Raw genomic sequence first — 23,809 nt, 5'->3', positions numbered from 1 at the left:
CAGGTATGGAGCGGCTGCTAAATATGAGACCAGCACATGTAAGAGGACCTTTATTAGTAGGGAATATGATACAACCCTTCTGTGTCCTGTAGCCAACATTCAGCTATAAATGTTTCTTCACTGTTGTAAATAGAAAACTTTAGGGACTTACCTTGAATTTAACTTTTTTTAATTGTTAAACATATTTATTTGATAGTTTTACTTGTGTTGGTGTAGGCTGTGTAAAACACACTAGTATCCTTAATTAATAGTATGTTTTGTGTTGATTTTTTTAACTAGCTTAACAGTATGCAGATCTAGTACATTTTGTGTTTAATGGAATTATTACTTAAGTGAAAAAAATTTTCTCTCTTCAGAAGTAAAATGCTTTCTATGAGAACTTCTGATGCCAAGACTCTTTTGAAGACTTACTTTGTTGCATGGCTTAAAGGCAGATGATGTTGTTAATGAATTCTGAGCATCCTTCAGGAGACTGGTGACCCTTCTATCATTGATATATGCTGTCATGGACAACTTCAAATGGTAAAGATGATATTTTTGTGAGTCTTTCTCAGATTAGTACTTTGACAGAGGAAGCAGTGCGTTAAGTTTTTGTTTTAGATTAACAGCCCAAAGCTTGTTTTTTTGACTCTTAAAACCATTCACAGTGCTCTTAAGAAAATGCTTTTCACAATCGTTTTAAGAAGCTGTATCTTCACAATGTGAAGTTCTGTCTTGAGATACTCTTTTACAGTTGTTTATGGCAAGAGCCACATTTAATTTCATACTTGATTTCATTTCCCTAAGTCAGTGCAAGTTTTTTTTCTCTTATAAATCCCTGGAAATAATGCTTAATTTAACCATTAGTTTTTTTCTTGCTTGGCTAATGTTTCTTCACAGTATTCTCTTCTTTTAAACACAGTAAATGGGAAGCCACACTTAGTAACCTCCAACTAAACAATTATCTTAAAATAAAATCTAATAGTTTGTTAGTATTTTAGTATAGTACTTTGTTTAAGAGGATATTAGAAAGAGCATAATTTGCTTTCCAAGAATGTTGTATCTGCTCACTATGTTTATTCATTCTGTTTTATCAGCTCTTTTCCAAAACACCACAAGCAGTTAACGCACCTTATAAAGGACTCCTGACTTTTTGATTCTTCCTAAGTCAAATCTAGATGTCACCAGTGTTTCCCATGTTAACAGTTCTGAGCATGTTTTACTATATGTGCCTTCGGCGCCGAGCTAGGACAGCGACGAGAGGAGAAATGAACAGTCGGAGGGCGATTGAATCAAACACCCGAGCCTTACCTATCAATGTTGAAATAGTTCAGTATGCCAAAGAAGTGCTGGATTTCAGCTCTCACTATGGCAGTGAAAACAGCATGTCATATACCATGTGGAATTTAGCAGGTATTCCAAACGTGTACCCTAGTTCTGGTGACTTTACTCAGACTGCTGTCTTTCGAACTTACGGGACCTGGTGGGATCGTTGCCCCAGCGCTCGGCTGCCGTTCAAGAGGACACCATCCACCTTCTGTAGCCAAGACTATGTGGAACTTGCTTTTGAAGAACCAGTTTATCCCACTGCAGTGCACATTCTGGAAACCTATCATCCTGGAGCTGTAGTCAGGATTTTAGCATGCTCTGCAAATCCTTACTCTCAAAATCCACCAGCTGAAGTAAGGTAATTTTTTTCTTTTCTTCCTTATGCTTTCCTGTAAGATGTTAAATGCTACACATAGTGCTGTTTAATGAAGTTTACTTCCTAGTATTTATCTGTTTTGCATCTGACCCACTAACATTTACTTTATTTCTACATGTTTTTAAAACTGTGGTGACATGTTTTGATAACAACTTCAGAGATGTGGATGTTTTGTAGGAATTATTGCAGCTCCTAATATCAAATTTAATTTGTGTAATGATAGTTTTTGTGTTGGAATTTTTATGAGCAATAATTATTATGTCTGTACAGAAACCACTTTTGAAATGGCAGGTCTGAGTTCTTCCTCCAATAAGAAAAGCAAATTGTGTGAAAGAAGCTGAGGATTCACGGTTGCTGTATCACCCTGCTTCAAGTAGCCATAAACTTTCTTCTCTGCATGCTTTAGGTTGCGTGTATAGTATAATCAGGCACTGTAACTATTCATATGGAAATGAGACTAAAACCAGAAGCACAGAACAGTCAGACAAAAGGTGATGCCATTTGTCAGATCTTTATTTTTGTTCTGATCAAAGGGTGTGAGCTGCACTTTGTTTTTACACTCACTGCATAGGCTAAAAGAAGCTGATTTGATCCTGTTGGTTTTCCTCATAGTAGAGTCCTGATGAAATTTTAGTTGGGGGGTCAGGAAGATGGTGACCTGGGGAGTGGTAATATAGTAAAATAAAACACTTTGTATGAGGTGTGAAGCTCTTAGTGAGGAGGTGAGGAAATAGAAATGGAAGGAGAAAGAGAACAGGTCAAAGTACATAGTGGGCAAAAGCATTGGGAAAAGCTATCAGTATATGCAATCAAAGTACTCCATATCAGAAGAGATTAAATGATACCAAAGCTATAAAGAAAGGGAGAGCTGATAGAAGAAAATGTATCCTGTAGAAAATAGTATGCCAACAAATACTCTATTATTTTGAAATGCACACTTTGGTGGTATAACCAGTATTAGCTTGGATGTTGGGTGTTTTTTCCTGCCTTGCCTTTTACAGATGCAGCTAAAAAGCATACCTGTAGGTTTAACTTAGTATCCCTTGCTTCCTAATACTAGGCCATTGGTGTTCATTCGAAAATTCTTGGAAAATTGAGTGTTATGTATTCAAAATTCCCAATTAGTATCTTTTGTATGATTCTGTCATATACTGTTCTTAAGAGCAGTTGTTTGTTTTACAAGTTTCTAGTGAGAATATTCTGTATAGCTCAAAAACATGAATTCAAAGAACAGTGATGAGTCAAACTAGTAATAATAGGCCACCTAACTTCAGAAGAATGAGTATGTTTGGCACTGTAACACAGAACTTATTTATAGAATATGTGGTGAAGGCAGCTTTTAAGACTTTCAAGTTTAGAACCTAGTGTGAAATAACTTTTGGGCAATTACTCTGTGAACTTTCTTTTCACTTTTTTATTTTATGATGTAGATTTTTACTTCTTTATGATGTAGCACAGAACTTATGTAGAGATTATTTCTGTAATTTGATCATATTGCATTAGGGTAATTGTAACATAGGGTGCTTCAGGGCATCACAAGGATATAGTTCTGATTGATAAGCTAATGCTATTTTATGTCTGTTTGGGTTTAGGTTCTTAAAATAGTACACCTCAATAAAGACCGAGAGGTGTTGGAGGAAAGCTCAAGAAATGTTAACTGAAGGAGCTACTTAGTAAGGTGCACTAAAAAAAAAAAAAAAAAAGAGAGAGAGAAAATTGTTCAGAGAGGTAAAAGGAGATGGAAGTGAAAATACTAATATAAAACTTCTGGGTATGCGCTTTATGACTCCTCTTGAGGTGTGATCAGTGAGAACTCAGACTCCCTTCTTCATGATAAAAGATGAAGCTTCTGTAGGACCCTGCTTTTTAATTTGTAGGCAAGAATACCTTCTGTCCTGCCTGCATAGTTTAACAACATTTCTGGTTAGAAAAAGGTTGTCTCAGTTATCCTTGGAACTCTGTGCTGCCTCTTCAGTTCTTGTTAGCCTTGATGCTAGAGAAGTGTTAGAGGGACTTCTTTTTTTTCTTTTCGCTTACCTTCCCTCAGCAGGACTTGTCTGTTCAGGGCTGCACATTCGGTTTGTCTCCTTTCTTCTAAAGGAGACAAACATGTCTTATACATATTGTCTTGAAGGGAAGATGAAGGGACCTTTTCTCCACATGAGGTATGCAATATTTTTTCTCTGTTCACTTGCTCACCTTTATGAGGGGAATCTGAAAAGTTGCAAGGGCGCGGTCTGTTTTCTTCTTCAGTTCTTGGTCCCTTGTTCTCACTTCCAAAAGTTCTCTGAGATGTCAGCTAAGAATTATTTTTTTTGAAGATGGAATGCTGCTGTAATCTCAGATGATTCCTTGTTTAGCTGATGTTTTGGTCTTGAAGAACTGGCATACTATTTTCTTCTGTTAAAAAAGGCCATGTCCTACTTACTCAAAAGGCACTTAGAACCTTGTTTTCCTCTTCTGACTCTTTTGATACTCGTTTTTAAATCACCTTATTACCAAAAAACCTCCCAGTGCTGCTTTGTTTTATCAGCTGACTACAGGTGTGTTTCTGAACACTGGTGTAGAAAGGGCAGGTGTAGTGAGTTGACCCTGGCCAGATGCCAGGTACCCACTAAAGCCACTCTGTCACTCCCCTCTGCAACTGGACAGTGGAGAGAAAAAAAACCAGCAAAGGATTCATGAGTTGAGATAAGAGCTGGGAGAGGTCACTTACTGATAATCTTCACGGGCAAAACAGATTAAAAGTGGGGATATTACTTAAATTTATTACTAACAGGATCAGAGCAAAAGAGTGAGAAGTAAAATAATCTGAAAAACACCTTCCCCCCACCCCTCCTTCCTTCCACGTCTTCCCTCCTCCCCCCCAGTGGTGCCGGAGGATGGGGAAAATGGGGGTTACACTCCACCATGGTCTGCACCACAGGCTGCAGCAGCCTCAGCTCTGGCATCTGGTGCACCTTCTCCCCCTCCTTCTGCACTGACCTTGGTATCTGCATTGTTGTTCCCATATTCTCACTCTGCTCTTCCCTGGCTGGAATTCTCCTTCAGTTCTTAAATATGTTATCACAGAGGCATTACTGTTACTCCTGACTGGCGAGGCAGGAAGTCCATCCTGGTGCCAGCTGGCATTGGCTCCATGGGACAGGGGAAGCTTCTAGCAGCTTCTAACAGAAGCCACTCCTGTAGCGCCCTTGCTACCAAAACCCAGCCACAGAAACCCACTACAGCAGGTCATTAGGAAGGTTCTTTTTTACCAGTTCCTGCTTTGATAAAAAAAGAAGGCCAAATTAATGGTGGACTCGATGTTGAGAGGAAAACATTTGAGATTTGCTTAAATGTTTAGTGGATTATACTAGTCCAACTAAGTAATCTTTTTTCTCTTTGTTTAATATTTAAAACATCAGCTCATCCAAGACTTTTCTATGTGCAAAAGCTTGCAGCCTACAAGAGGCTCTGTAAGGAGCTGGTGTACCGGAATACTTGCTCAAGAGGATTTTATATATTCTTGTTGAAAAATGGCTAACACCCATATGGTTGGCCCATGTGTTCACTTTATGCTCCAGTTGCATGGAAGAATGACTCATGCAGGTGTTCAGAAAGAGGTCTTTGGTCGTGTTTCTTTGTTGCTGGTGCACTGAATACGGCTATCACAGCTCTGTATGATGCTGGCTCAGGTGAACTTTATTCAGAGTGTTTGTAGAGATGGAGTCAGACCTTCATGGATGGGAATAAGCATGTATTTTTCAGAGGGCATGTAATTGTTTCTAAATGATGCTAATGCTTAAAACATGACAGGTAATTTGAAGTTTTTTCATTATGGTTTAACCAGCATCCAGCTGAGAATTTTCTGTCCTCTCATATTTTTGACTTCTTTAAAGACAGAAGGCACTACATCACTCTCCTTCACATAAAACAATTTTTAAAATTCATAAATGTCAGAGAAACTGCTGTTTTAACACATGGAGACCTTTTGCGCTTTTCTTTTGTACCACTCACACCTTGATTCGTGAGAAGTGTTTGGTAATTCCTTAAACTATACTAACATTCCATGTACAAATTTGTTACATGAATTATCAGAGTGCAGAAAGCCCAAGAAAAAAATAGTAGTGTGAGATTGAGGGAATATTGTAATATAAAATCTCGGTTTTTATGTGGGGAAGAAATCGATCCCTAATTTTGATTGTGTTGTGTTATGATTACCACTAATGTGGCCTTGATTTTATACTGTGGTGCACATTCTGTATGCTTAGGGTTTGGTGACAACGATGAGTTGTCACCAGACTTCAACTAGTGGAAGAGGCAGAGCTCTACAAAGGTGTGGTGGTAACAACAGCACCTGATACTGGCGTGAGCTGGCCCCAACCGAGAGCCTTGACTTTATTTCTCATAGTGGATTAGATTGATAGGTAAGATAAAGCTAGCTTCAGTGATGAGAAAAATTTTTTCTTTCCAGATATTTCAAATAACTGCCCTGTTCACATGAGCTTTTCAGAGATTTCTCAAGAATGACTGTTCCATGAACCCAGAATTCATTCTTCTATGACAGGCATCTGGACAAGAAAAAGCTGTTTCCCTGAAGATGTCAAAACAAGTTTTAAGTAAGGATGCAAATGCCTAGAAGTTAAGTTGTATGTTACACATAGGTGAGATACAGCCTTGAAGGTTCCTTATCACACTCTAATGTGTTGATGGTATCAGCAGTGTTTTGAATGTTTTGATCTGAGATTCACAGGGAATAAAAGGTAGAGTGAACGAACCATCTGAACCATCTGAATGCCACTGTCTACGAGTAAAAACTGATCATATTTTACATTCAGTGCACTGCCTTTCTGGTTTCACACCCTTTTTTTAGAAGGGGGAATAGTTTTTTTTGGTCAGACATTTTGATCCCTGTCCTGGCTGCCAGCAAACAAATCTGCAACATTCCCATCTGAATTAGCATTGTACTGCATAAATACAATGAACTTCCTAACTGAAGGAGAGGGAGCCTTTTACTTTGTCCATCTTCATTAGCCTACTCCTCTGTTTTGCAGCAGTTTCTGCCTCTACAGACTTCAAGACCTTCAGAAAGAGAAACTTTGTGTACAGCAAACACAATTAAGCTAGGAAACACTGAGCCACGCTCAATTTTCTAGCAAAATTCTAAATTACATGAAATAAAATAAATTAAATGGAAATAAATGGCAGGAACACACAAGGCAGAATGAAACTGCTTCCAGACAAATGACAAATGTTTCTCACCTGTGAGAAACAACCTAATCAGTGTTACATTTTATCTGTAGAAAACAAGAAAAAATTAGTCACAAGACCGTCTCTAACCTACTGAAGAGGTAATCATCACGTAGCAATAAGGATATACGCTATGAAACATCACCCCAAGCATGGCCACACATTCCAGACTAGTTAGGAATCTCTGGTTTTGAGCTTTTATAGAAGCACGTGAGTATACAGTGTCGCTGTAAAATATATGATATAAAAGAAACTGTCAAATTAAGTTAAAAAAAGACCGCAACAGAAAAACAAGATGAACTTTTTCTTTCATATTCCAAATTTAAATGGTAAAGTTATTTTTATAAAAGGAAAAAGTTGAAAAACTTCTGAAAAAATTTTTACTTGATAGCTCCCATTTAAACAATGTCTAACAACAGCTACCTATTAGGAATATCAAAATGTTTTAAAAGGGCTTACATTGAAGAAGCCATTAGGGAATCACCAAGAGTAAACCTTCTGGGTAAATAAGGAGGAAAAAGAAACAGGAAAGAAAAAATTTCTTTCTACACCAATCTCAATTTGACAATGCAAGAAATTTCATTAGATTGCAAGCAAAGTTTAATCTTGTCTTGCTAGGGAGAAATCTGATTACTTTTCCTAGAGTCTTTTCCAAAGACTCTCTCTTATTACATGCATTTCTTCAGAAGTAACCAGGTCTGCTCAGGCATCATCCTAGCCATTAAAAAACTTTCTAACAGCATTAGGACAACAAAAGTTAAGCAAGAATTAAAAATGTATTCTCATTTGACACAAACCTTGAAAATATGATTCTCAGCCTAGAAATCACTAGACTGTATTTTCCTTCCTGGCAAGGGAAGGGGAATGGGAATCCTTTTTTTTTTTTTTTTTCCCTCATAAGTGTATGGAGTCTTTAGTATCAGTGCAGAATGGGTTCCTGTCTATCTTCATGAGGCAGAGACAAATTTAATAGGAAAACCGAGTCCATTAAAGCTGAATGGAGAAACCCACGTAAAGTCCTCCTTTTCTTTAATCACTAGAGAAAATAATACAGATGTTGCTGGCTTTTACTCAGGCTTTGCATGGCACTGCAAAGACTGAGGCTTTCTAGCACAGTGCTGGTGAAACCTTCTTATCAAAGCACACTCATTGCAGCATCTTTGATCAGTTGTTACTGTATATCTGCAAGAGGTGACGACAGACGATGTGCTACCTGCAGTCATTTGATGCTGCTTGATTTTTTGAGAGCTACCTAATTAATTTGGTACAGGGAAAGGCTAGATTCCTTTGTCTTCTTTAACGTTATTTATTGAGGTTCAGTTTCTCTTTGTTTTGAGTTAAATAGTTCATTGAACACCTTAAGTTTGGAACAAATGCAGGCAACCTTATTAGGGAAGCTGATTTTGGTATGTACCCTCAAAACCGGGATTGACTGTAAAAATGCCTTTCTTATGAAAGATTTTTAAATGGGTAACCATAAAAAAACAATACTCCAGAAAAGAAGACATGCAGTTCTTACTGAGCCTCTTGGAAATTTAGATTTTTTTGATCCCTCTGTGAGTTCTTCAATCCCATTCAGATTATGTGCAACCCATTAAGTATCACGCTGGTGATTCTAGATGAAGAGGTCACTTCCAGTTGCAGTAATGGGTGTGTTGAGTATACCTACACTTGGGAAGAATCTACCAGCCCTGACTCAGAGTGATTGCTGTTGCTTGTTCTTGTGTGCAGTGCCACCAAGGCAGAGAAGAACATCAACCTGATTGACTTGAGGTTTTCCAGATAAACCAAGAGCTAACTCCTTTAAAGTTAGATTGGTGGGCTGTTGATGAGAAGAAGAATATGACAAGGACAGTGGAAAATTGTCACTGGTTTTGTTGTTCATCAGCATTTGGTATGTAATGTGGAATTTCACAAGACTGTAAAGTCATCCTATGTGTCTTTCATTTTCTCTAGTTTATTACAAAGACTGGAAAACAGATACTGCTTGCTGAAGTTGATTATTGAACTCCAGTTTGGTGAACCTAGATCTCCAGATGCATTATTTTTTTTCCAGAGCTTTACTACTGCTAGATAGTCCTCTCTTCAGGGTACCAAAGAGAAAGTCAGTAACTGAGACCCATTCTGTTAGAAGCTGATGGTCCAGCATGTGCTAAATTAGTGAAAAAATAGCCTTGAGTTTCCCTAAGGATGGCTTGAGTGGGTACCTGGAAGTGTCTAAGCAAAATTTCGGATGGTGATCTGGATGTGTCCAAGAAGCGTCACACATGCGTTGCCGACATTAAGTATTTGCTTAGAGAATTGACTTATGTGAGAGGGTGTGACAGTGGGACTACGTCTGTTATTTTGCCATGAGTTGGCATTAATTTCATAAATTAATGAAAACTTTTCTCATGACTAAGTCTGTCTTATGAAAACTGTTAATTTTAGGGTAGAATTGTCCACTCTCCTGCATAAGTACTTTCTGAGGTGCCACGTGTTCACGTCTTGCATGTTTGTTTTTAGTTCATGACTATTTTTTTGACATAAGACTTCTGGAAACCTCTCATTCTACTATAAGGTACTTAGAGAGCAGCTTGATGTAGGTTAGGAAAATTTATCTGTGTATACCTGAAAATGTCAGTTGTGAAATGGAAGTTTAAGCCAATATGGATTAATTTCCCTATTTTTTTCCTAATTAATTTTCCTAATTTTCCTAGTAACAAATATCAAACTTCTGCACCTTATACCATGTGCAGTGTTTTAATGAAAGTCCACCTTACTTTCTGTCATGATGGAAAAAGTTTAAGCAATTTGTTCTGCAAATAAAGCATGTTTGATTTTATTTTATTTTTTATATGATATTCCTCTCCACTCCCTCACCTCGCCTCTGCATGGAAACTGGTAGGAAAAGCCAAGATGCTGAGATACTGGGGAAGCAGATAGAGTGCTTCTGAGATGCATGTGCCAGGACAAGTAGTCTGAGAGAAATTTTTGAAGCTGGGACTAGGGTGATCAAAAAGAGATGCAATATGGAATAAGATGTGGAAGTCTGTAGATTGGTATCGAGGTAAGCATACTGTCAGAGAGAGTAGCAACAATGACTGCTAGAGGCTTCCTTCTTTAGGATTTAACTAGACTCAAGGGAGGAAAAACATGGGTGTCAGTGACTGAAGGATTTCCATTCACTGGATGAGGACTCATGCGGATATAAAGAGCACGTTTCTGTTTTCAGGCCTTTTGGCAAGTTTGGAAGAGCTGAAGACCTAAGGAATGTAAGACTTGATTCTTCCAGATTACTGAGCTGGAGACAGGTTTCCCTGTCACTTACTGGAGGAAATTTGAGGACTGTGTGTGCAAGTAAAGATGTATGTACAGTAATTTTATGCATGCCCTGAACCTCCTGTCACTGGACCAAGAAGGAGAAAAACTTCTCAATTTTGCAGTTTTGAAATTCTAGCGTTTTTTGTAAAGGACCCTTTAAAAAAGGACTTGAAGATTCTACTTTCTTTGCTAATTTGACAGTGAACTACTTTTAAAAGGAATATTTTGCTTGTCTAGACAGGTAAACAAAGTAAAGTTTAGATTATTTTTTTAGTAACTTGCAATACTGTAATTTAGACAGGCTTGATGTTAAAGAGTGAGCTGTGGGGTTTGGGTTTTTTTTGTTTTGTTTTGTGGAAAATAAGAGAGATCAGATGACTGTATGTTGGGGTTACATGGCAAGACTGTTCCTTGTATACTTAGATTACCATGTCATCATTGTGAAGACATCTGTAATCCATTTGTTATGATTATCTTACCTGTGAGATGTTAGAAAAACTTGTGCACCAGTAATAGTAACAAGTGTGTGACTATGAGTCTACAACTTGTTTTGTTATTTAACAATGCAGAAAAAACATGCTAAGGTCATGAGTTAGTGTGCTCTGTTAAATTCATCCTTAGGATATTTATAAAATCTAGGGAAAACATAAATTTTGTTCTCTTTTTAACCATGTTTCTCACTTGTTAAATACTTCTGACAGAAGAAACTGCCCTCTTACTGTGTTAAGGAATTGCTTTAGTAACTTTGATTTTAATCCCTATACTGTATGTGTGTGTGTAATTTTTTTTCACAGATGGGAAATACTTTGGTCTGAGGCACCTACAAAGGTGAATGGTCCTCAGGCTCGGCAGTTCACACCTTGTATCAAACAGATAAACTTTCCTACAAACTTAATCCGACTGGAAGTGAACAGCTCTCTTCTGGACTATTACACTGAACTGGATGCAGTAGTGCTACATGGTGTGAAAGAGAGACCTGTGCTTTCACTAAAGACTTCAATGATTGATATGAATGATATAGATGAAGATGAGGATGAAGAAAAGTATGGCTGTGGAATGGACACCCTTAATAAACAGTTCAGCATCGTTACCCTCAGGGAATGGCCAACTAACGGATATTTTGATAAACTGCCTTATGAGGTAAGAAAAGAATGTTTATACTCAATCATTGTCTTGATCATTAAGGGTGCAAAGGTGCTTTACAGGGTATCGGTTGAGACTGGTTACAGTTCCTTGCGAATCCCTGTGAATTCCTTGTGAATTTCCTGCGGTTATTGTATAGGTATGCCTGAATTACGTAAGTCTATCTACTTCCATGGATGGATGATAGGTATTTGCATAGTTACTGCACTGTTATTGTTCAAGAATCTGTGCATTCACACACAGTTTTTACACCATTTATTCTTGCCTTGAATTTCCAACTCTTGAACTTGGACGTTTCTAGCAGTTTTCCAATAGTTTTTAGTCCTCATGCTTGACAAACAAAATATACGAAAGAGATACGAAAAGGTTGAATCAACATCTGAAAGTGGAAATAGTTTTTAAGAGGCTAAAAGTTTGTTTTCTTGTTCTTTCTCGTACAAAACTTACAGAACTTTGTTCTAGGGACTGCCATTATGTTTTCGTATTATTATGAAATAAGCTTCTTCCAGCCAGCTAAGTTTTGAATCGAGGTGCAGGTAAAATGTCTTATAGATGGACTTCTGTACACTGTCTTGTTTCAATGCTTGCTACTTTTTGTTCTATCATTAGCACAGAAAACAGTTATGAGTAAACTCCTTTCAGATCCCCTGGAAGCATGGCAGTTGTGATTGTGCTCAGAGTCAGTAGATAAATATTTTCTTTCCTGTAATTTCCAGTGTAATGAGATTCTGGAGTATGATTACTGAATACTGTGTGCAGGCCAGGCCATTCTCAGTGGGATGTAGCTGTTTATGGAGGCTGGTATCCTGGTTAGTGTAAGAATTGAGAGACAAAACAATTATCTTCACCTCTCCTGAAATAAACTGTTTGCACATGGTAGAAAGGAACCTCTACTTGCCGGTCAGACCTCTGGGCTTGGGCAGAGACAAGTTTGTTCCTGCTCTTCAGTGTGCTGCAGTGTGCCAAAAGCAGCAAGTGTTTATTTACTGTGGTAGCTCATCCAATGCTCAGCGTGCTCCTCACTTGAACTAGACTTGCTTTTGTAGGTGAAGGGAGTGTGGTGAGATGCTGCCGATGATTGAAGGGCACTTGCAGAAATATCTGTTCAAATCAAATACTGTTTTGGTTTTATGACATCTTTTGTCTCTAAGTACCCCAGTTTGAGACGTGAAGGCCATGGTTGAGTGACCACGTGTCCTAGTAACCTACAGAAGTTTTCTGTGCTTGTAAAGAGGAAAGAGAAGGGAAGAGAATGTAACAACTCTTGTCTTTCTTCTCTTGAAATGACACTTCTTGAGTTTGGTTTGGGTCTTTTTTGTTGTTGCTGCAGTGGAATAATAAATGAGGATACTAACTTCATCCTGAGTTAGCTCTAGTGGTGGTTTGGTTTTGATTTTTTTCCCTAGAGCCAGTGTATTGTTTAACGTATTTTACTGTTGGTGCTTGAATATCAGTACTTTGCGTAACTATTTGCAAATATGTTGGTTTTAGTAATTCAAAGAAATTAATTGTAGATAAAACTTCATTTAAATATAGGAATTTTTCTTGTTTGAAAAGGCTGGATAAATTGATTTGTAGTACAGTAGAATACCAGAGAGATTCATCAATCTCTTTACTGTTTCATGTGATCACAGAATCATTAAGGTTGAAAAAGACTTCTAAGATCGTCAAATCCAACCATAAATGGTTGATTATACATATTAAAATTTTAATTTAGGAAATGTTTGTGTGGTCTTGTTACTCTTATGAACTTCTGTCTTCATGTACTTTTTTGTATTTTTGTACTTTCCTGTTTGTCTACCAGCTTCCTTTTTTAATCCGTTTTTTAACATGTTTGGTTCATGAATAAGTTTATATGGTCTATCAATATCAAGAACATTCTTTTTTCTTCTGCCTTGATTTAAAGAAACTGAAAATATGGGTGGAATATTTGTCAGAAAACTAGAAAAGACTGTTTCTGGACTGGTTTTGTGACAGCAGTAATCCCTGTCTACTTCTTTCTAGTCCAGCTGGAAGGTTTGGGCATCAGAAAACCAAAAAAGTTGTACTTTGGAGTGTGACAGTTTTTTATCATATTGGATATGGGAACAATGCTCTGCATGCTGTCTTCAAGACTGACAAGTGTCAGAGTTTGCTGGGTACTGTTTGAACTGTGTAAGAATGAAGTAAGGCAACTGCTGACTCCTTCCCGTTTTCATTTATACAGTATATGAAAAATTGTATCTCTTTGTAAGGGCATATTGATTGTCAATGTGTAGCTGTCCTAAGTCTTCATACATATGCCTGTTCTTTATTTGAGTCGTTTTGAGGCTTTTTCATACTACTCTCTGTAATTCACAAAATGCACAGGCTGAGTGGGTTGTGCTAAGTAGGCAGCAGTTCCTCCAGTCTTTGTTTTGCCTTTTTTGTCTTTCTGAAATTCCATAGACTATCCTTTCATAGACTGTGGTGTTCCTCAAAATGGCATTAGGAATGGCTTGATGCACTGTGAGCTCAAAAATCACTGTAAGAATTCTAGAGAAACATTATGGACTGTTCCTGCCAAAAAGCTGAGAAAAATGCTTGACTCACAGGCACTGACTTCTGTAGAAAAAAGTGTGAATTCTTGGATGACCTAGGTGAGAGAATTTTTCTTCCCTGGTCATGGATGGTGTTAACCAGCCCTAAATAGCTGTGAAGTACTTGTACTATCTATCATCTCCTCTCCAGAACTACGTTAAAATTGAGAAAGAATTTTATAGGAGACACTTCATAAAAGACACTTGTCTTTCTTCTCAGTTGTTTGACTAATTTGTGCAGCATGTAAAGTGGGAGTACGGCCTTAGTCTTAGTTGGCTTTGCAGAAATGCTTGAGACCTGAAGGCCTGAACAAATTCAAAGCCTTTGGGAAAGGTGAAGAATACCTGCCACAGCATACATCTTGTGCAGTTTGGGACTCACCAAGATGTGCCAAGTACCAAAAACCCAACTTTTGTTCTCCGGAAGAGAGTCAGGAGAAATCCTGCATGCTGAAGTCCAAAATATTTTTTTATATAAATGTTGATATAAAAAGATACAAATGACATCTTAGTCATTCCTTGAAGCTAATTTTTCCAACAGCTGCCTATAAGAATTATGAGCTGTTTGTGTCTGCTGGGGAAGTGAATTTCACTGTTAAATGAGGATTTGGCACCTCTGTTCTCCGAAATGGGTCCCAAAAGTAAGATCTGCATCCCGTAAATGGTACTTAGATAAAAGAATCAGCAATAAGCAAGAGCATTTTTAAGTGCAATACACTTTTTTCCCTCAACAATAAACTTCTTGCATCTTTTCAGAACAAACTGTTGTAGACTTCCAAGATTTTATGCCTTTCTTTGCAAAGGGAAATTCATGAGGTTCTTAAAAGTTGTCCTAACAGCTGATGACCATATGTCACAAGATTCCTTTCAGCTGATAGCCAATATACTGCCAGTTGCTGTAGCAGATTAGACTGAGTAGTGGCACGTGGAGAAGATCGCTCCAACTTTAGTCTTCCTGGAGTCTCAGTTGTTTGATTGTGCAATCTGCCAGTAAAGTCCATCTCTGTTCTTTGGATCAAGAAGGGTCTTAAAACTTTTACAGCCTTCCACTGCTGAAAGGATCAGAGCCTGTGGCCTGGTGATGTAAAATCAACTCCACTAAAGCACATTATGTGAGTAGAATAAAGAAAAAAGAGACTTAAATGGTTGTGTTTTGTGAAGCAGTTGCAAGATCCACTTTTCAGGTGTTCACGTGCAGCATTGAATGTGCATGCATTTGCTGGTGCAAGCCATACGATTGTGGAACCAGGGTTCTGTGTTTTCTTAAACTATGTTGAGAAAGGTCAAAAGGTCTAGAATACCATCTTCTCCTTCCTGCCTTTTCCTCTTTGTGCACATATCCTTTGTCCTTTATCTGAGCATGTTTTAGTATCAATTCTAATTAGTGTCCAAGCTGTTGTAGCAGCTCCGGCTGCAGAATGAAAAAATTGCAAGTCATTCATTTGTGTGCTTCTGAATGAGTGGTGTGCATAAGTCTGTCTATTTTTGTATTGTAAAATCATTTCATCTTCACATTGGAGAACTGAAAAAGGAAATTCGTAGAAAGTGCAGATATTGTAGATTTGATCGTCATCCAGGGATTCTTTTCTGACCAAGTCAAGTTCTGCATTATTGTGCTCTAGCCACGGAAAGTATTTTATTAGGTACAAATGGTTGTTGCTTGCTGTTATTCAGCAAAAAAGCTTTAAAATGCTAGAGAAGCTTTTGGTTCAGTAAGTGTTATAAGGAACTACACCATCAGTAAAATTTTACTGTGTGTACTGAAGAGTGGAGATCCTCTCTGAGCTTTTAAGCAGCTTTGGAATGGGTAAGATGTCATTTTTTTTTCTCGTGTTATATTTGTAACTGATATTCAAAAAATGTGCATATATGTGAGATGCTGCAATCAAGCACTATGGCGATGATAAAACACACATGGGTTGGGTATGAATCAGGATCCTTTCTGTGCTTAGCACACAATGATTTTGTTTACTGCTGTTTGTTGAATTGTTGTGGATAATTATGATTTGGAAACCTCCAGTTTCTGGAGTTTCTCACGGTAGTGGCCATTGATGTCACCACATGTTTAAAGCTGGCGTGTGCCATGTTTGCCCTGGAAATGGGAGAGAAAGTACTTTTGTACTTTAAGTCCGTCATAACCTGAAAAGGCAATCAGTGTTGTATAAATTATGTTTTGTGTTCCTTTTTATACTTCCTTTTGTTGTTTTTCCAATAAACTTTGTTTTTATGGATCGATTTTATAAGAAATTGTGAAATGATAAGATTGTCATATTTTTTCATAAAGGCAGAGTAAAAACTGTTTGTAAGAAACTGCATTATGAAATGAATTTTCAAAGCAGACAGTCAGTTCTGTAGCATTCTTGGAATTGCCATAAACACAGCCTAGCACAGTACAGCCTATCGTGTCACATACTCATGGTATCAAATTGTATGTTATGCTAGGATACACATACATAAAAATCAGATTTCTGACAGACACCAGACTCCAGGGTAATGGCAATTAATGGTTATGAGCCCGCACGTTTGGAACTTGTTACCCTTTTTTAATCAAGAGCCAGAAAAAGAACTCTTTATAACGTAGTGTCATAGTAGTGACATTTCATTGTATGTTTTCATTCTAGATGTTATGAAGTAGCATAATTTCAGTAAAAAATAAAGACAGGGTTTTTTTTTTTTTTCTGATTGAGACCTTTTTGTGTGGTGAGAGTTCTCATCTCACATGTGGAAAGATTGCAACAATCCTGTATGTTATGAAATACTCATTGAAGTCGTCAGTTAGTGTAAAGGGACATTGTTGAGGCATTTATAGTTTCATTCACCATTATCTGTACTGCTTGGGAGTTACAAAAAGACTTTTTTCTCATTGAAAAAAATTTGTGTTACTTTGCTTTTATCAGACATTATTATGTCACATTAATTGTAGACATAAATTCAGCTAACTGTGCAGCCTTTGCTGAGCTTTCAGCTCTAGAATTCTTAGTATGTAACACAGGAGAAAAGTCTGAGGGAAAAGGCAGTAATAAAATAGGTATTTCGGTGGCTTGCAGAGTGTGGAATGGCTGAAAGGTTGCAAAATAGTTTGAAGCTGTCTTTCAGAATATCGAAAATTATTTGAAGTGAATTGATGATCTTAGAAAAAATAGGTATACGTTTAAGTATCTACTGTTTAGAATGATGAACAAAACTGTGTTAAGCAACTTTAAAGCTTAAGTATGGGACTGAGCCAAGGAAAAATCAAGATACTAACTTGGGATTATATCTATGTTAGCTGCTAGTTATTTTGGTCTTTCTCAGATTCCAAAATGTCAACAACCTAAATGTCAGTTGGGTGCAAACTTTGTTGATTATCATATATTAACTGCAGTGCATATATATATTACTGTTACATTGAAATGGCTCTGCAGGTCCTCTGCATCAATTTGAGTCTTAGTTCCAGACACCTGCAGAAACAAAAAAACTGGGCTGTTTTTAGGGGAAAGGAAGAACAAGGAGAAGGGAAGAGGGGAGGCTGGAAATCAAGCATGAGAGAAGCTGAAGTATATCAAACACTTTATTTTGGCATTGGAGTTGAAGTTAAATTTTTTAAGAGTCGTAGATCATGTTTGAAATCCAAATGCTAAATCTGGAGCTGAGTAGGAAGTAACATTTTCCATTTTGCAGGAAGTTGAATTGTTTTCTTATTTCTTCTCTTCCAAAAATGAAGCGAGGAGGAGGGGAGGTGGAAGGTAGCTGCATCATAAACTAGTACACTGGAAGTACAATCTGTTTGGATCTCACGAAAAGCTCCATTTTTGTTTTATGTCAAGCATTTTATTCTGATTTTTGGCGGATTTGTTTTATGAATCCTTCTAAAACATTAAAATGAAACATGTTGGTATTTTGAAAGGACTAAAGGATTTTCTTCAGTTTAAGTTGATTTGCGGGTGGTTTTGGTTTTTTAATTTACACTGATTCATTTCAACAAGTTATTGTTTCCCACTCTGCTTGAAAACAGTCAATTTTACTTATATAACTTGAGTGCAGGTACTTATATCTGTTAGAGACAACCCTGATAAAGTAGCCATTAATTTTTAGATTTCATTTTTCAAGTCCATTTTCTCTCAGTTCCTAAGTTAAAGGAGATTTTTTTTTTTGTGTGGGGGGGTGTTATTTCCTAAAGTGAGTATTTATGTCTCTCTGTGTGTTGATTTTTCTTTAGAAAGGAAAACAGAGTGTGATAAGAGAGGAGGGATATTTCTTAGTTTCTGAGTGTGAGATAAGTCATTACAAAAACATTTATAGTGATGCTAGTCAGAAGGGCTGGTGGTTATTCTGAAACTCAGATGATTCAACTGATACAGATAAAAAGGGGGTTTTGCCTTTCAGATTTTACTCTAGCGTAGAACAAAAATGCTCTCAAGTATTACAGCAAGGAAGAGATTATGTTGTAAAAGAAGATAGGAATATGTTAAATTTTTTACCTGGTTGCATAATTCAGAGGAGAGGATATAAAATAGAAGACAAAACACTGATTTTTTAAATCAGGGAGAAGAGGAATAAATCTGAAATCAGTTCAAGGTGTGGGGAAACTGGGACATGGTATGGTTTTCCGTGTACTTTGCAAATATGCTCCCATCTGAAAAACCAAATCCAGAGAAGAAAGAGGATGCCAGTTCTGTGTTCTGATCAAGGGCAGGGCAGATATTGTGAAAGGAAATATGTAAATATAGTGTTTACATATATATCACTGTTTAAATTAGCAAGGGTAAAAAAATTTTTAATTTGAAAGCTTCCTGTCACTTTCATATGCTGATTTGCTTTTTCCTTTCTTGTTTAGTATGTTGTCAAATTGAAAAGGCAGTGCAGTCCGATTTAATAGTTAATCAATGATTTTTTTGAAAAGTTACTTTTAACTAAAAGGTTTTACTTTTCCTTGAAGTTAGAACATGTTTTCTTATTCCTTTACAGTTTTCCCTTAACACCTCAAGTGCTATATGACCACCAGTGACTTTTTTTTCTGTTTTTAATATAGCTCATCCAGTTGATTTTGAGTCACCTTACAGTACCAGACCTGTGTAGACTAGCACAAACTTGTAAGCTACTCTATCAACATTGCTGTGATCCTCTACAGTACATTCATCTCAGTTTACAACCTTACTGGGCAAGGATTAATGACACATCTCTGGAATACCTACAGTCTCGCTGCACTCTCATCCAATGGCTGAATTTATCTTGGACTGGAAACAGGGGAGCCATCTCTGTTTCTGGATTTAGCAGGTCAGTGTTAAATGTACAGAAGTGTTTTGACAAACTCCGTTTGCAGAGCTGCTGTACAGTAGTTTCACTGAGTATTTGAAACCTTATTAGAAGACAAATTATTTACTATAAAGGGGGGGGATTGTTATGATGTAGAAAAAGACATCATTTAAAACAGTAATAGATACTGAACGCAGCAGCAGAAGTCCGTTTCAGTACGTAGAGTCTGCGTGTTCCAAGCTGGTTGTGACTGAAAGGCTTCTTCCAGGGGGCGCAGTGTTTTGCTTTCTTCTGGGCTTCTAAAACACTCTACTGAAACTGAGCTGTCAAAAATCCATCTCAAGAGGCAAACGTTTGTGATTGTTCTTTGTACAGATGAGTCATCAGTAGGACTGTATTAGAACAGCTGTAGTAGTAAACTGATTGCATGCTTGCATGGTATGAGCCAAGTGATCACTAGAGTCCAATGTAAATGCAAATATTTTCATAAAAATGATTTAAAACATTAGTCCTCTTGGAAAACAGGGGGGTTGCATGTGCATATTCTATTGAGTTGAAAATATGACTGCTGTAGGTCATTAAAATAGCAAATTTGCAGGGATTCTTCTCTGTATAACAACCATGTTCTCTGCTTTCTTTAAGATATCATTTCTTGCTTCTTTGCTCATTAGCATTAGTTAAACAGCTTCTATCAATGCATTTCATTTAAGCAAAAATGGCCCCTTCAACTAAGGGGTAATCAGCAATGTCAGGTGAAAGCAGAAATGGACTGATAAGAAACAGACATGTTTAATATATCTGAAAAAGTTATCTTAACTTGTCTGAATAAAAATATTAAATCAAGTATGCAGACATTTTCTTTCCTTTTGTGCCTGAGTGCCTTACCTGAGGAAGTAAAATATTTTTAAGAAATACTTTGTCAACATGAGAATGTTGCTTCTGTTTTTCCTGACCTTCCAGTATAATCCAAGAAACCTATGCTCTTTTGTGCCTGTTGGTAGAAAACGCAAATAAACATCAGCTAATTGTTGAATGGGGTACAAACATTTCTTCTAAATTTGGATTTCATATTAGATACATTATGCAGAGGATAAATATGCAAGCTTTAATTGAGAATTCAACTCTGAAATCATGAAGTGCTTGCTTTCTGATGCTTAGCTATTAAGTCTGTCTTCTGAAAACGTATGTGCATCTTCGTGGCAGCCTTTTTTCTTTTTCATGAATTTGGTTTTTTTAACAGAGTACTGCTAAGAATTTTTGTAGTCTCGAAAGAAATTATTGCCAAATTTAAAGCATTATAAACTGTATAGTTCTGGTATTTCTGGCTTCCAGTTAGTTGAAAATAGCTTTATTGCTAATTACTTTTTTTTTTACTTCAATGCTTAACTAATAGTAGCACTTATGTGTATTCAGCATTTCTAAAATAATACATATTCATTATTTGACTCTTAATAATCTGTGAATAAACATGTTTAGTTTATATTTGTTATAAGGGATTATATTTATTTGTAACAAGGGGGGAAATGTTTTTGGACATTGATGCAATTCTGAAGTTATCTGCAGTTTTAGGAAAAAGTATTTCTTGGAAGAGGTGCATGCAGTCTGGGAATGGGAGATGCAGTTCAATCGTAAATTTCTGAAGAAAAGTTATAAACCACATAATTTTCATGTCTAAGTTCTGCTTATAATTTCCCCTTCTGAAACAAAACTTATCTACTGTAACTAGGTCTGGTTTTATATATTTTCTTTTTTCTGTTGCAGAAATAATTTTACAACTCTTTGTTCTGTAAAAGTGTCTTTTCTAGTAAAATTTCCCAGCACAGGTTTTTCTTTTGACATTCTTCATCAGCATATTTGACAAATTTTCTGGCCTTCAGGAGAGGAAAATTTGCTACTCATTTGCTATGAAAATATCTAGTAATAGAGGAGTCTTACTAGAATAAGACTTGCTTTTCAAAAGTGTTAAGGTAACTTTTGTCAAAAAAGTAGCTTCCTGGTAAGAGATACTGTTCCTTGGCAGATAAGTCTGTCAATAAATGACAGTTCTATTGCCCTGGCTGTCATTAAGGTACAACCACCTTGGGTATATTACAGCATCCAGAACACATAACCATGAATTCCCACAATTTTTCCTTTTGTCCAAAACCAGGACATCTGTATTTCTGTGTTTCTGTCAGCATTTGGTGTTACGGTTGGCACTGTTGAATTCAAAACTTTACAGTTTGTTATGATTTCTACAAGTCAGGACATGTTTAAGTGCTACTCTTGCTCAAATCTTATTTTGGAAAATATCTTTCAAAAACGTTTTTATCTGTAATTTCTTATGACAGTCTTAAAAGTAGTAGCTTGTATAAATTTGTGTGTTGCTTTAAAATGTTCATATATGCATGAAATTATTGAAAATATATATTTTCTTATAAAATGTATTGAAGTGGAAAGTTTTTTAAAGAGTAATTTTAAAAAATGTAACTGAAGCAAATACTGTATTATCATGAGAAGACAGAATGCTTCAGGCATATGAACATCCTGAGGCAAAGCTGAAGGTATTTTAACTTATTGATAACATCTACTCCTTAGGGCTAAAAATTACTATCATAAATTTTTCACTTTGGCATATAATATAAATTAACTAAACTTTATATTAGATTGAAATGAAAGTGTACCAAAAAGTGAAAGACAAATGAAATGAGTATCTGAGCAGTCTCAAGAGTCTGGAATGCAAAATGACTGGGATTAAGGAAAGATTTCACAGCAATCATTACATAAGCAGCTCTGCACTTCTCTTGGCTTTAAAGGTGTGGTGGATCTCTTCGTGCCAAGTGGGAATATCAGTGTGGGAGGGTAAGACCTATGTAAGAAGAGTGAGACAAGTCAAACTGGAGGTGTACTAAATATCGAGATGTTGAATAAATACTCTGAGGTTTAAACAGCTGAAGGACAGTGACAGTTTAAAAACAAGAGTTCTGTATGCAGATTTCTTTGGATCACTGATAATGCCGTTAACTTGTTTAAATTCTTCTGCTTTAAATATCTGAGGTATTAAGATTTTTATTTACATCTGACATTTTATACTGTGAAAATGAATTAATAGTGTTTTATTTTCAGGTTAGTGGTGCAGTGTTTGCATGTCAAGCACATCCAGGAATATTTCTTTAACAATTTTGTTGTTGTTCATATTTGAAGGCTTTAGTTGCTTTTAGTAGAAGTGTAGTTCAACAGTGTTTAGCTTGGCGAGACTTTGCTACAAATCAGACAAGCACGAAGGTCAGAGAAATTACTGAAATATGCAGCAAATAGTCACAGAAAATAGGAGTAATGTGGCTTTACAGGGATTCTCAGTTTAAAAATCATGTCTTATCTCTTGCTTTAGTTTCCACGGGTTTTTAGTAAAACTAGGGTTACTGTAACTGACATTAAGTAATAATGTTTGTTTTGCATTTTTTTTCTTGAAATAATTTAATCTGTGTTGAGAAAAGCACAAGATCAGGTACTCAATATTCTTCCTACTTGCATGCGATGTTTTAGAATTTGGTTACCAAAAAGAATGTGTAATATGTGCTAGAATGGAAAATATCATTGTAACAATTAGAATAGCTTAGAGAAAGGGAAGGTGACTTAATTTTAATGATCTTACTAAGTCTCACTCTCAAGCATGCATACTTGCATGCACCAAGACAACCGAGACATGTGTCCAAATCAATTTATGTAGCCTGTGGTCTCACCATCCTATGCTGCTTCTGTCCTTCATCTCCTAATTTGTGTGTCCTGAGAAACTGCTCATACATACATTCCAGGATCTTCATGACCTGCTAATCTGACTTCCACCAACGCACACCACTGCACCAGCCCTTGTAATGCCATTTGTTCTTTCTCATGCTTCTGCACCTCTATGTACCCAGCTGTTTTCCACTCATACCAATCTTAACACTTTTGTTACAATTATCTGTACTAAATACTGCTGCTGTCGTGTAACACAGCAGCCTTGAAAGGAAAAGCATCACTGTGAATATAAAAGTATCTGAACATGTTTTTAAGAAGCATATTAAAATGTAATTCTACAAACTATTGTATTAAATGCAAGACTGTAACTGCAAGACAGGAAGTCCTCTGCTGAGTTTTGTGCAAGTAATCATATAGATAGAATTACAGTAATAAGGAGAAGACCTCAGGATCTTAGAAGTGAAATGAGAAAGAATAAAATCCAAGTGGGTTCTTGACATTTTTCTTGTCTGGTGGCAGGCTCTGGAAACAGGAGACCTGAGTGGCTGGAGGGAGCATGCAATTGGCTTGAAGCAAACCAGATCTTTTCAGGAAATACTGATTCTAGCAGGCCGATACCAAGGAAGGCCAGGTGAATGGGGCAATGTTATATCCGTTAAGTAACGGAGGTAACATCCCTGATGTGGATGCTAGTATAAGGTAACACTACAAAGGAAAGTGCTAAAGAAAAAAAACAATCTATCCAACCCTGTGTTGTTCACAAATGGAAGTTGCTTCCCCTCTCCACCCTCCCCCTCGGATAACAGATTCAAATGTATGTCAGTGAGTATAAAATTAGTACTGAAAATTTTAGTTGAAAATAGATTTGGTAAAATCAGCATGATTGACAACTGTTGTGATAATTGTGTTTAGGAAGGATGAGTAGATGAAAGAG

At 36.8% G+C, this 23,809-nt stretch overlaps 1 protein-coding gene across 1 annotated transcript in view; it reads left to right on the top strand.

The window, feature by feature from the left end:
• The first annotated feature begins 320 nt into the window (after positions 1 to 320).
• FBXL4 (F-box and leucine rich repeat protein 4) overlaps positions 321 to 23,809 on the top strand; it is a 48,625-nt gene continuing 25,136 nt past the window's right edge. The window contains exons 1-4 of the mRNA XM_027632208.1: positions 321 to 522; positions 1,077 to 1,666; positions 11,014 to 11,359; positions 18,932 to 19,176. Of these exons, the coding sequence (XP_027488009.1) occupies positions 1,158 to 1,666; positions 11,014 to 11,359; positions 18,932 to 19,176 (1,100 nt within the window). The 5' untranslated portion in view covers positions 321 to 522; positions 1,077 to 1,157. The remainder of the gene's footprint in view (positions 523 to 1,076; positions 1,667 to 11,013; positions 11,360 to 18,931; positions 19,177 to 23,809) is intronic.

Source organism: Corapipo altera, unplaced genomic scaffold (genome assembly GCF_003945725.1).
Source record: "Corapipo altera isolate COAL_440 unplaced genomic scaffold, ASM394572v1 2b, whole genome shotgun sequence".
NCBI lineage: Eukaryota > Metazoa > Chordata > Aves > Passeriformes > Pipridae > Corapipo > Corapipo altera.
This window is presented reverse-complemented; position numbering and strand designations above follow the sequence as displayed.